Source organism: Cebidichthys violaceus, unplaced genomic scaffold (assembly GCF_023349555.1).
Source record: "Cebidichthys violaceus isolate CVI_PGR_0920_01 unplaced genomic scaffold, fCebVio1.0.p SCAF_58, whole genome shotgun sequence".
Classification (NCBI taxonomy): domain Eukaryota; kingdom Metazoa; phylum Chordata; class Actinopteri; order Perciformes; family Stichaeidae; genus Cebidichthys; species Cebidichthys violaceus.
The window spans coordinates 664,247-677,440 of NW_027176794.1; the positions used below are offsets into that span (position 1 = coordinate 664,247).

General features: G+C 41.5%; 1 protein-coding gene across 1 annotated transcript; it reads right to left on the reverse strand.

The window, feature by feature from the left end:
* Positions 1 to 170: 170 nt before the first annotated feature.
* On the reverse strand, positions 171 to 12,834 carry qtrt2 (queuine tRNA-ribosyltransferase accessory subunit 2). The gene is made up of 9 exons (XM_068732291.1): positions 12,759 to 12,834; positions 12,260 to 12,487; positions 11,803 to 11,858; positions 9,586 to 9,662; positions 8,424 to 8,633; positions 7,304 to 7,503; positions 5,002 to 5,171; positions 1,439 to 1,541; positions 171 to 1,302 (listed from the first exon to the last, which is right to left on the reverse strand). The coding sequence occupies exons 1-9, from the start codon at positions 12,779 to 12,781 to the stop codon at positions 1,050 to 1,052; spliced, it is 1,320 nt and encodes a 439-aa protein (XP_068588392.1). The 5' UTR covers positions 12,782 to 12,834; the 3' UTR covers positions 171 to 1,049.
* Between the last annotated feature and the right edge of the window lie 360 nt (positions 12,835 to 13,194).

Consider the following 13,194-nt stretch of genomic DNA (forward strand, 5'->3'; position numbering starts at 1 on the left):
TTTAAAATGCTCAATGCAGTAAAGGTAACCACAAGTCCAACAAAAATCCACATTGCTGTTCGATAAATCTGTCACACTCTCCTCTCTCCATCCCCCACAGACATCTGCACGGTATGGTAGTCAATTATATCTCCTCACCTTCAAGAAGCCTCCCTCCATCGCTGCACGGGAGGCAGTAGAGACCCATATCTAGCTATCCCTGATCTTTATCCTTCCTCAGCAGCGGAACGGTGGAGCTGTCAGCTCAAACCTTCAGTTAACCTCCCCGAAACCCAAAAGAGACAACAACCACCACAGCCGCATGTCGTGTGTTTAATGTGACACAATCTCATCATACGTGCTGGTTCTTCAGTAGGTTTAGACAACAAGTCAAACTACAAGCTCATCCAACTGAAACATAAAAAAAAATTATAAAGCACAAGACGCATGACAGTTGTTTGACCAATAGAGATCAATAAAGTATGAAATGACAAAAAAAGCCTTGAGGAAATCCTTTTGTACACATGGCGTTTTAATGTATAACAGGAGAAAATAAAGATCTATTTCAGTCATTTCTTTCCTCTAATAACCGGCTACCCAAGTTGATCTTCCCTTCGGTCTCTACTCTTTGTCAATGAGTCCAGAGGACAACAGGAAGCTCAAGGGGGTCCGTCATTGTCGATAGTACACCGCCATCCATCCTCACATCTCCCTCTTTATGCAAAGTCCTCTTGACCTCCTATCCAGCTCCTTTCACAGCCACTTGGCCCTGACTTCTCCTGGCTATCTGCTTTGATCAATACACGAGCTTAAGGAAGTCCCTCCCGGTGTGAAACCACTACACAAACCCAAGGGACACGCATCAAATGGTCGTCTTCATATGCTCTCTTGTCTTTTCATCCTCCTCTGTTAAAGGTGCTTCTGAGACATTACTTCAGAGACATATGGAGGGACTTGGTCTCAAGGTCTCTGTAAGGCAAAGCTTTGATTGAGTCTGGCTGTGTCGGTCCAGTGATCCTTGAGAGGAACAGCAGCATCAATCCCTCTCCTATCACTCTGATTTATCAGTCTTACTCATTTCGTTCTGTCTGCCCGCCTCTCTCCCCGAGTACCCGTCTCTTAAGGACTTCCAGTTTATCATTGGCCAGAGCTTCTCTCAGGGCGCCAAAGAAGGCATGATAGTGGGCTGTGTTGTGGATCATGAGCAATACTCCAGCCAGCAGCTCATTGGTCACCAGCAGGTGGTGCAGGTACGCCCTCTGGTGGTTCTTACAGCAGTAGCAGCCACACCCCTCAACCAGGGGCCTGAAGTCATCTTTGTATCTGGGTAGAAGTTCAAAGACAGTTTAAGAAAGTAGAATTCATCAACAGGCACTCGAATCATAAATGAAGTGTTCTCGATTGTGCAAGCATTGCGACTTTTGAAACCCGTTGGGGTTTCACGATAGCTGCCACAAACCTCTTGTCTTTGAGATTCATCTCAAAGGATGTCATCCACAATTGATCATCTCCATTCTGCTGCGTCTCTCCCGACGTGTCCCTCTCTCCATCCAGATCCAGCACTAGCAAAGCATACATGCATTGCATTAATTCCAGCTCAACACAAACTATTCACACCATAATCTCATCCGTCCCTACATAGAAAACCACAGCGCTCTATCTGGCGGCAACAATAAAATGGGAACGCATACCGTAGCTTGACCCCTTTTAAACACTGCCGTGTCCTATATCCCCCCGCTATAATATAATTATGTTCTGGCAACCGGGGCTCGTCCTACACAGAAGGGTGTTCACTGGAAGGTCACTTCACTTAATTTAATGAGAATAGAAAAGTAACCAGAGGTGATAAAGACTGTTTCATCCAAAGGGCTGCTGTTCAAAGGAGGATCTACCACAGTTAAAGACACCAGGGATGCAAGGAAGATGAAAACTACAGGGAGGAGAAGAGAAAAAGGATGAAAATGGTGCATAACGATGCCTGTGATTAAAGATAGGGTTTAGCGCAAACTGAAACGGGTGAAGCGGAGAGCAACAAAGTGTATAAACAGCATAAAATGGAATTTAGCTCAAGGGGGGGTGATAAGAGAATACCAGCAACAAAATGAGGCTTGACCAAAGCTAATAAGATGTAGAGGAGGGAGAAGCAACTTGCGCTGAAGAGCAATTCTGTCTTACAAAAGCATAGAGCAGAAAAAGGCTTAGACAAAATGTCAACTGACAGTTGGAAACCTTCATTTTTTTGCATGCATTACACTCAATGTTCTGACAAAGTAAACACACCCACAAAGATAATCTGTTCTTCATCGTCATACTTCCTTTCCATTTTGACAATTCAGGTAGTTTAATTAATTAGTCTTCATGTTAATATGTAATTCCAAAGGTAGCTCAACCCACCGACTGTATATTAGAAGAGGTCGTCGTCACCGTGAGATCCCCATTGGTTTGTGGACTACTGTTTTGAAGCCTAAAGTTTGGCTTTTTAGCGGTCGCCATCTTGGGTTTTTTGCAACCAAAAATGACAACCGAACTCTGAAGATATATCTAAGCAAACTAAATGTTATAATCAACGTTCATACACTGAAAACACACTGTGAAGGGGTTAAAGTTCTAAGCAGAAAACACGGACAACTACTAGACAACGTTGTGGTAGCGACCTGTCAATCAAAAAGGTAGCCCCGCCCTAAAGCTGCTTTATGATCCATTTTACTCTAAATGGGACTACAACGTACTAAAAGACCATCACGCTGTATTGAAGAAGAGTATAAACTAGCAATCGAGATGAAAGACTCATGTTTACAATGTTTACTGAAGTAAACCAAGTGAGACGTGGGGTCATTTTCTTATATTCTATACAATCGGACTTCTTTTTGCAACCAAAAGGAGTCGCCCCCTGATGTCCAGTTGAGAGGATGCAAGTTTAAGGCACTTCAGCATTGGCTTCAGAGGATGCCGCCTGACTCAACAACATCAAATCGTATGAACTTCACTGGAGTCAGAGGCTATGGAGACGGCAGTTACTGCCTCTCTGACAAGTTAGGCTAGTTATGTTAGCAGGACTAGTTTATCTGGTGTTACCTTTTGCTCTTCATTAACTTGCAACTTGCTGTAGAGCTGCAGTTTGGTTTTTAGCACCGTATTCTAGTTCTTACAAATGCCGTTTGTTCCCCAGAAATTACACGTTTCTAATATGGATTAATACATTTTCATTTTATGGTTAAACAGATTCTGGACTTAAGTCAATCTCAACTTTGTGCTGTAGCGTTTTTACTTTTTGGGGGAGAACAGGTGGAGTAAGTGTGGTTAGGGGATAAAAGTAAGATCCGATGATGAAAAACGTAAATTTATAACGATGAAGCGTAAAACTTCCAGAGGGTAAAAAGGAAGGAAGGGGATGAAATAGCATATGGTATGCAGTGTCAAAGAGGGTCTTAACTGGAAAGTTCCGCCCACGGGATCTTTGTAATTGGCTGAGAGGGGAATTAGAATTTCTCTTCAGGTTTGACACCATCACTGCTCTCACCTCCACTGAACTCCATTACGCTCCCTGTGCAGAATCGATTAATGCTGTCTGACACTTGATGCTGCCGGATACCGAACTTCACTTCCAGCTGTCAAACGAGTTTATCGCTACTTTTTAATGAAGCACCAAGTCTTCAGTGGGCCATTTCCCACAGCTCTTGTCATAACACTGCTTTAACTTTTCACTTGGGACAACAATCACAATGATGGGCCCAGACTTACTTGTATGTAATGCACCATTTATTTAATTCCCCCAGCTGAATTTCTTTCTACCTCAATTACCTCAACTGACCTGGGGCTAGGAAATACACACCGGCCACCACACACACATAAACAAACACATTACTTCAATAGCCGTTAGATCCAGCTCTAATTTTAAAGCAAAACATGAGACACACACACTTCTTTCCTATTCATTATGTGAAAACCAACTCGAACAGCAGGCAAGACTTCCTCTTGCTCTTGTTCTCACCAAATCGAAATTAGATCAAGGACTCTTCATTTACTGAAGCTACTCGGCAAGGTCCGTACTCTGAACCTTTTAAGTGTGGTTAAAGATGGTGCAATTACAGAAGACTCTCTGTGCAGCCTCTCTGCTGTGAGATGAATGGCCCTTTATGTTTGTATAAGCAGCAGGAACATCTGTAAGCATTTTAAACTCAGCATCACATCATATAGCTCCTCCTATAGAAACTGATAAAAGCTGGCCTGGCATATCTAATCATTTCTGTCCAAGGGCTGGACAATATGGCAAAATATGACTTTAGACCAATATTACCATTGTTTTTTTTAAGTCCCTTATCTTCTGTATTGTTCATTGAACAACAGGCCTGATGTGAACATTAATATTTTAAAAATGAATGTGATATTTACACTCATTACTCTCATATGTCGCATGGAGCGTAGGGCAGCATTCCAACACTCTGCAAAAGTATATTTAACCAACTTTTAAATAAAAAAAATGCTTTCTATTACATTGCGATGTCAATTTAAATTTGATTCATTGTTCCACTTTACTCTGTATCATTAATAACATCAAAGCAGTGCCGCTTCGGACACCTAAACTTCTCTGTTAATATAAATAAATATTTACTTTGTCCATATCTCCTTTATGCACAGAAATGATGTTACGTAAACGATCATGTAATAGGAATCATATTTTCTACCACACACTCATATCAATTGAGGTTTCATTCAAATGCATCTAGCTAGAGAGGCCCCCTACCCAAGCTCCCAAATTACAGTGTGACATGTCAGCTTGCTCTCGGCATATGTTGCAACCTGGTGAATAGAATGCTAAGGTTTTCCATCTTTTTGGGGTGATTTCCTTCATCACACTTCAAAAAAATGTTTTGGCTTCAGGCAAGGTTCTTTTACCTAAAAAGTCAAGAGCAGAAATGTCTCCCTTTTTAAATTTGGAACTAAACCTTGACTTAAATGCTTAATCTGGGTAACAAGTATCACTATTACTCAACATTTAACCACGACGGCAATTCACCGCACCTGCAGGGGCCGCTCCACCTGCCAGCTCTGGGTCCGGGGAGATGTTGAAGCTGAAGCAAAGAGCACAGCCTCGCTCGGTCACCTGGAAGGGAAAGAAACTCTCGAACAGGTCCACACCGGCCTCCACACATGCCAGCACCTCATCTGGTCGTCCTACACCCTGCAGCAGTCTGAGAGTCAAAGGGTTCCCCATTAATTACCCAGACTGTGGCAGCCCGCCAAAGTCTATTTTGTCCCGCCACAGATTCATCATGAACCAAAAATATTTTTACTCCTTGTGCATTTCCTCCGCAGCGACAAAAGTATTAGCTTTAAAATATACTTAAAGTAGCAAATGTAAAAATATACAGTAAGAGCAAAAAAATATTTACAACAGCACAAAGTTCCTCATAGATGAAGCCTCTTAACTATGCTCTCAAACAGCACCAGACTACTGCATTTCACTTTAAAACGTGCAAAGTGTTCTTCTCTAAATCCTGAGAGAAACGATGGGAATCGTATGACACTAGAACTCTTTGCATGCAGTATAAATGTATTACTTACTCTAAACAAAATTGTGTATATGAATATTTCTGCATGCTGGGGTCTTGGAGTTTAATAAATTATTTTTTGATCAGTTAGCAATTCTTCAGTGGTCAAAACATTTGTTACATTTAGAACCAAATCTGTGTAGAAATTGTCTCAACCGAACCTTATTAATGAAAACATTTTATCTCCAATTCATGACTTTAACAACTTGACATACACAGCTGAACTGCATTTGACATTAATCTTCAGGTTCCCCGCTTTCAGGTGATGAATACCACTTTTATGTGGCGTATATATATAAACGTGCTATCTCCCCCTAAAGATCTGCTTTCCCTCGTAACAAAAAGACATAAATGGGTCTATGTGGGTCTCTAAGGGTTAATGTAAGCCCCACCAGCTCCCACATCATATTACCCTTTAACAACACGTGCACCCTTGTGTGGTTGTGCTCGTCGTGGGCTTTCAGTTCACTGGCTCCCGCTGACTCTCTGCATGCAGGCGTCAAGGTCAAGCCCAATTTAGCATGATTTGATTATGACTCTCCTCCACTTTAGAAGCAACATCTACACAACCAGAACAACCAGCAACCAAGGAGCCTGTTCACGTCACAGATTTTTTTAAATCTGTGGCTTTTTTGTTTAAGCTGTTTGTTAGCCAGAACACTTGGTAGTTTCAACAAGAGTGTAGATTTAATTTTAGATTTAAAAATGAATGTCAGCAGACAATTAATATGTCTTAGTAAGCTAAGGATGGACAGCAGTAAAGTAAATAAAGACTGAATGGCACTATTCTTTAAGAGTGAGCTGAGATAATGACTGCACACAACAGAGCTGCTGTGTTTTCACTTGTAATCAATCAAGCATGTTCATTTACTGATTGAGCAGGACCCACCAACTGGGCCCACTCATTGAATCATCACTGCTGCACTGGTTTGTACATTTACTAAAAACAAGAAGGATCATAATTCATCAAAATTGCATTAATTTGTGTTAAAAAGAATTAATGAATTGCAGTGTTGGCAAGTGAACAATAACTTTGGTAATTGTCATTGTTAGAGATTACCAAATATACAGAGTTGGTTGATTTTTTTTCCCCCAGTTTATATTACTAATTGAATTAGATCTCAAACAATGAATCAATTAATTGATTCTTTGACCAACAGAACATGATATTAGCATCATTGAAGTCATTTTCAAGTGGAAAAACTCAACACTTTGTCTGGTTTTCGGTTACTCCAATATGAGGATTTGCTGCTATTTCGGTTCATTCTAATTGTAAATTGATTATAATGAGGTTTTGGATTTAGGTTGGACAAAACATGTCAGTTGAAGATGTTACTTTGGACATTTTCACTATCTACCAATGTTTTCAACCGTGTGGTCAATCAAGAAAAGAATCAGATAAAGAAAAGAATCGTTAGAGGCAACTTCAAATTAAATACTTGAATAACTATTTTAAAACATCCCATTAAACTGTTATGTGACATGTTAAGCCCTTTGAAGAGTAATTAACTGTTTCTGTTCGGATTTAGAGCATCTACAGGCTGTTTCTAAACTGGTGATTAAATACAAGGCCTGCCTCTGTCTTACTGATGTCAAGATAATAAACAACAGGGTACCATTTGTTCAGCTTCTATGCCTCCCTTTGTTTGTCTTCTGGGACTATTTTCCAGTTAAACACTGTTGTATAATTAGTGTGTGCGGGAGGGGGGGGGGGGGTTCTCCCATTACAACTGTAATCAATAAACACATTTATTCCACAGTCACAAGCTGACCTAGGTTTGTCCTCGGGCAGCTCCTTGGTCACAGCGGTGATGAGCTGGGTCCTCAGGGCCTGGTCCATGGAGCCCGTCTGCAGGCCGTCCAGGCAGAATCCAGCCACAGGCCTCTTGGCTGTCTCCCTGCCAGAGCGCACCCTCTCCTCCAGGATGTCTCCTCCCTCCACCACCCCGAACACCTCCACTCCCTCCAACTCCTGGCAATGACAGGCAGTTAGGTGATTAAACAGCTGACAGAACGAAACTCTGGCAGATAGTAAGAAGAGCAAGAACAATAAGGAGAGAGAGGGAAAATGTATAATGAAACATAAATGTCCTTTTTCTAACCACACGTGGTGCAATTTACATGCACAAAATATATATATATTTTATTCTTGTCAGAGCCCATCTGGGTTTTGATGACTCAACATGAAGTTGAGTGCACATCACGAGGAGGAAAGATGCTGTGGGGGAGTGGAGCTCAGTAGCAATCAAGCAGCTCACTCAGTACAATGTTGATGTCAAGAATCACCTGCGGTTCACCGTCAGTTGTTTGGCTCTCAGCTCAATATCATTCTACACTTGCACATATTTTGTGCCAAGGGAAATTTGGCTCCCATCCACGCAGTAAAATACACAGAAGAGCACATCTTAAAGAAATACAGGCAACGAAATCTACACACAATATAAAACCGTGCATAAAAAACACACTTTACATTACTGCAAGCGTAAAAGAAAAATACTAACTTTTCTATAAATCAAGATACATATCTTCTAAGCACAGCTGAGTTAAGGTGTCATATACCATCTCCTGCACCTCTTCCTGTGGATCAGCTTTGTTCTCTCTATCATAAAATTGTGAAGCGTTTCACTGCTTTTAAAAGAAAGAGGAAACATTGATTCCATTATTCATGCTTGATGCTCAGCCTTTACACACACCTACTGAGAATATATGAACCCGTTAATATATTCCTGCTAATCTCACTGCGTTTCCTGCCGCAGCACAGCGGCACGCGCGACAACAAAAACACCAAACAATCAATCCTTGCCTTGTGCGCTTGTGCCGTGCATGACTGATCCACAAATGTAATAGAACAGCGATGTGTCTGATTAGACTGCTGCTTGTGTGTGCGCGTACCTGGGAGTTTTGGTGAACCAACAGACACTCATCCAGGTGGGCAAGAGTTCGATCCACCGACTTTCGCACCCTTTTGCGGGAGGTGTTGTTCTGCCAGGTCTCTCCATCGGCCATGCTCTGGTACCAGTCTGGCTGCACGGTCTTCTGGAGAGCCATGAACTTGGCCACCGTCAGTTCTATCCGCCCACCACTGCCCCACACCGACACCGTCTAATAACAATCCCCAGAAATGTAAGACGCTTGACATGAAACAGCAGCTCTCGTGAACTTGTTATCTTTAAACAGTTTCATATTGTGGGAGAAACACTTGTTTGTTTTCTTGCCAAGACGTGGATGAGAAGATCGATCCCAATCTCATGGGTTAGCTTAGCTTAGCATAAGGTCCAGAAATCCAAATGACAATCCAGTCTATTGCAAAGTAGGTTTTCACATTAAAAGGAATTTGCTTTGGTTTATTTGGTGTAAAAAAAACAACAAAACAGAATAGAAAAATTACAATAAAAATATTTCAAAAACATTATTTTAAGATTTAAAATATAAAAACATGCATCATGTAACTGTTGAAAAAGGAACGAGCTAGGCAGGAATGTGCTAAATGACATGTGAAGTGTGGTTTAATGGGGGGTTGTGTGTTATGAGTATTTCTTGGGCGTAGTCTCCGCTGGTTACTTTGGAGCTTTAGAGGTGCTGGTAGGTGGATTGTGTTACCTTTGGACAGAGCAATGCTAGCCGTTTCTTTATGCTAAGCTAACAGACTGGCTACAGCTACATGTTTAGCACACAGATATGAGAGTGGTATTGGTAAATGGACTGTACTTGACTTTCGGAGCAATCAAAGCACTTTCACACTACTGTCATCATTCACACACTGATGGACGGGGCTACCATACCACCTGCCCATCACACCATCACATTCTCACACACTGTAGGCACAGTTACAGGAGCAATTTTGGGGTTAAGCGTCTTGCTCAAGGACACATCGACATGCGACCAGCGGAGCCGGGGATCGAACCGCCGATCCTCTGATTGAGGGACGACTCCACTTAGCCACAGTCGATTAGCCTCAGTATTGATCTTCTCATCTTATTCTCCTCAACGCTAGGCATTTAAAAAGGAATAAGCACATGTGGAACTATTCCTTTAAGCAGAAGCGTCTTCTCACCTTGTTAGTGGTGTAACCTGTTGGGCATGGAGCCGCAGGGTCGTGAAGCGAGCAGTAAAACACAGCGTCACGAAGACCTGCACAAAACGAAAAATCAATGCGAATTTCAAGTTAGACAAAAGGATTAGAGTCAGCAAAGACAGAGCACGAAGCGAGGTGACAGAGTGGAAAGCTTCATTACTGCATGTTAATGTGACGAGGAGTCGGTGGTGAGGGATGAGGTGTGGCCTTATCAGCAAACACAGCTGCAGCAGGAGATCAAAAGGTGAGAAAACAAATGGCTTTATAGCAGCAAAAGCTGTTATTTCTAATTATTCAATCACTGCTCTTCCCTTCTGAGACTTCAGAGGCTGCACAGTAGTAATCCCCTGACTGTAAAACAAGTGATTACATGTATAATGTGTTTGCTTGAAGCAGAGTAACAATGCTACAAAGCTGAATGAGGTTGCTGTTCTGGGGCATTTATTAATATAATATTAATATATTACTAAGAACGGCAACCCTTTTTGGTCAGGCTCATGGAGCTAATCAGCTTTTCAATATTAAACTCAACATACTGTATATTTAGAAGCAATTTCTTTCCAGTCTTTCCAATCTATCTAGTGGGAATGATGTTAATACACCCCAAGCTCTTCAGATTAAATTTGTGCATGCTTGACATTTACATCGCATACATCCACTAGTACCAGTACAGGATTTTGAGCCTATAGCGGAGGTTCTTCTGATGTGGTTGCTATTTAAAATGCGACTAATGCAGAAGGTTAAAGGTAAATTGAAAACAGTTCAACAAACAGTCCCTTTGTCCTCCTCTACAGCCTCCTAAAGCTTTGACATGGATATGATGTTACTTGTTGTTTTGACAGTGTGAGAGACGGACATGTTTTTAATGATCACCAAAGCTACTTCGGTCAAGGGCCGGAAACACAGCACAGTTCAAATGTAATGCTTTTCAGCAGAGCCATACCGAATGGTGCATTAAAAGGGGGGGGTAATAACTTTGAGAAAGACATTTACACTCAAAGCTTCTTTTAAAGATACAGATCCCAATCCAATAATATCCTTTCGCCCTTTAACACATAAAAAGATGTTGACAAAAGTGCTCCACAAGGTCAAACCCAGTAGATTGTATCACACACGCTTTATGGATTTCTCCTCCATGTTTTAAACTGAAGTTGAGACTGAAAGAATAGAACACGTGTTTAGACTGTTTTCAAGGCCGAGAAGGAACTTCAACTCTTAACATAAAAAGTTGTTAATAAACTTCTTTTTTTTTTTAACATGCTTAGCTTACGATAAACTGCTACTATATTGCTTAACATATTTACTTGGATGCCTGTTCAATTTGGTGTCTTTATTAGGTGTCTGTAAATAAAGCTCTACTACATCAATATGACTCTTTTTCTTGAGGAAACTTCGATCCTTCAACGTGTGCAGGAAGATGTTGGAGATGTTCTACCAGTCTGTTGTGGCCAGTGCACTGTACTTCGCCGTAGTCTGCTGGGGGAGCAGCATTGGAGCCGGAGACACCAACAGACTTAACAAACTGGTTAAGAAGGCCGGCTCCATCATCGGCTGTAAACTGGACAGTCTGGAACAGGTGGTGGAGAGGAGGACACTGAAGAAACTATTATCCATATTGGATAACCAGGACCACCCTCTCCACCACCTACTGCAGGGACAGCGGAGCACTTTCTCCAACAGAATGATCCAGCTCCGCTGTCATAAGGACAGGTACAGGAGAACATTCCTGCCTACCGCTATAAGACTGAACAATAAATCACCTCGGGCCAAATCAAATCGTTAAACCTCTGCACTACTGTTTATTTAGTTGATTTAATATTATTCTGTTCTATTCACTGTGTATATAGTGTGCATTTTTTATATAACATCTTTACTATATTATAATTGTATATATTGTGACGTGTATTTTTCTTGTATTTTTCTTTTTCTGACGTGTATTTTTCTTGTATTTTTCTTTTTCTTTATATATAATAAGATTTTTTACCTGTGACCTATTGCTGCTTGTAACAAAATAATTTCCCCTCGCGGGATCAATAAAGTTAGTATCTATCTATCTATCTATCTATGAATATGTCCAATCAATGCTGAGTGGTCTGTTAGAATGTCCTCTTCGCTCTTCTCCTGATTACTCTCTGGGAAATAAGTGGTACTGAGGGAGGTTAGAGGAAGAACAAAAATGGGAGTGATCAAAAGTACCTGCAAATTTCCTGAATCCATCCTTGAACTCCTCTAATACTTCCTGATGCTCTGCTCTTGAGGGGGAAAAAAGAGGTAGATTTCAGAGAGAGTTGAGTGTGTGAGTGTTTGTATTATGAATATTTAATTTAAGAAGCAACAATGTCCATTAATTAACATGAGCCACCATGCAAATGTGCCAGATTTAGCCATACAAGCTCATTTTCATCTGAAATCTCTGGCAGGTTGATGATATTAAAAGAAAACACATAAGAGCACATAAGCACAGACCCATAAGCGTGTAAGCAGAACATAAACATTTTCAAACAAGTAGAACAACTGCAAATTTGATCACCTTTTCCCAGTCATTGCCTACTTCTAAATTGTTTCTACTGGTTTTAATGTGGTTCTACCTGTCTGTGTCCAACTGGTAAGACAGTAGTTCATGTGTGTGCTGTGTGATGAGTTACGAGCTTACATGTTGGACAGGGTGACCTGAGTGACAGAGGGGAGGTTGCTCAGGGTGTGCAGTGTTTCCTGGGTGAGGTGGGGCACCGTGCCCAGGTGTGTGTGCAGCAGACATCCCGGGACCTCCAGAGAGTGCTGCCCCGTCTTGCCAAGCTCCTTCAGGACACCCAGCCGACCTCTTCCCTGAACTACACGGGATAACTCCAGCTTCATCCTGCTGCCAGCCATGCGAGTAGCTCTAGAAAGGTTGACAGAACTACACTTACGAACAATATCTAAACCACAACGAGTTTGAACGGCAGTGATCCCAGTTAGCAGAACACACGTGAACTACCTTAGCCACTTAGCTAACTATCCACTATCACATTCACGTGTTATTACAGCTTTCGCCGAGTTGAGATGTTTCACGTTAATGCTCTTAACTGACGTTAAGAAAACGCACGCATTTGCAGTTGTGTTGGTTTTAATTAAATACTTGTTTAATGAAAAGCATCTTTTCATTCACTCACCTACAAACTTCACTGTCTGACATGAAGCACGGAAGAAGCTGGGCTCATACGAATCCTACGGAGGCATGACCCGCCCTACTCAGTCTCTGATTGGCTAGTACTCGTTGCCTCCGTTGGTTGGGTTGGTTAGAATATCATAGTAAACCAATCCGAGGAAGGATAGGGCGGTTAACCAATCAGAGGCAGGATAGGGCGGATCAGGAAGACAATACATGAACTACAAGTCGTCTAAATATGTCGTCATCACCGAGCGTCCGCGGCAGAACTTGGAAAACTACAAAATGCGCGGTTCCAACCTTTTTGATCAAAACACCAATTTTTTGCGGTGTTTTTAAACAGTTTAAATACATTATGTTACTGTTTTTTTCATTTATTCTACTTTTAAGTTTAATTACATTTAAACACAAATTTGGCTCACGGAAGAGAAATAAACGTC

Bases quoted from the DNA above. Each gene is read 5' to 3' on its own strand.
- qtrt2 (XM_068732291.1), bottom strand. From the start codon at position 12,781: ATGTCAGACAGTGAAGTTTGTAG. The intron at 12,488-12,758 runs GTGAGTGAATGA...CAACCTTTCTAG, and splicing joins TCAGACAGTGAAGTTTGTAG to AGCTACTCGCATGGCTGGCA. The intron at 1,303-1,438 runs GTTTGTGGCAGC...ACTTCTACCCAG, and splicing joins ATGAATCTCAAAGACAAGAG to ATACAAAGATGACTTCAGGC.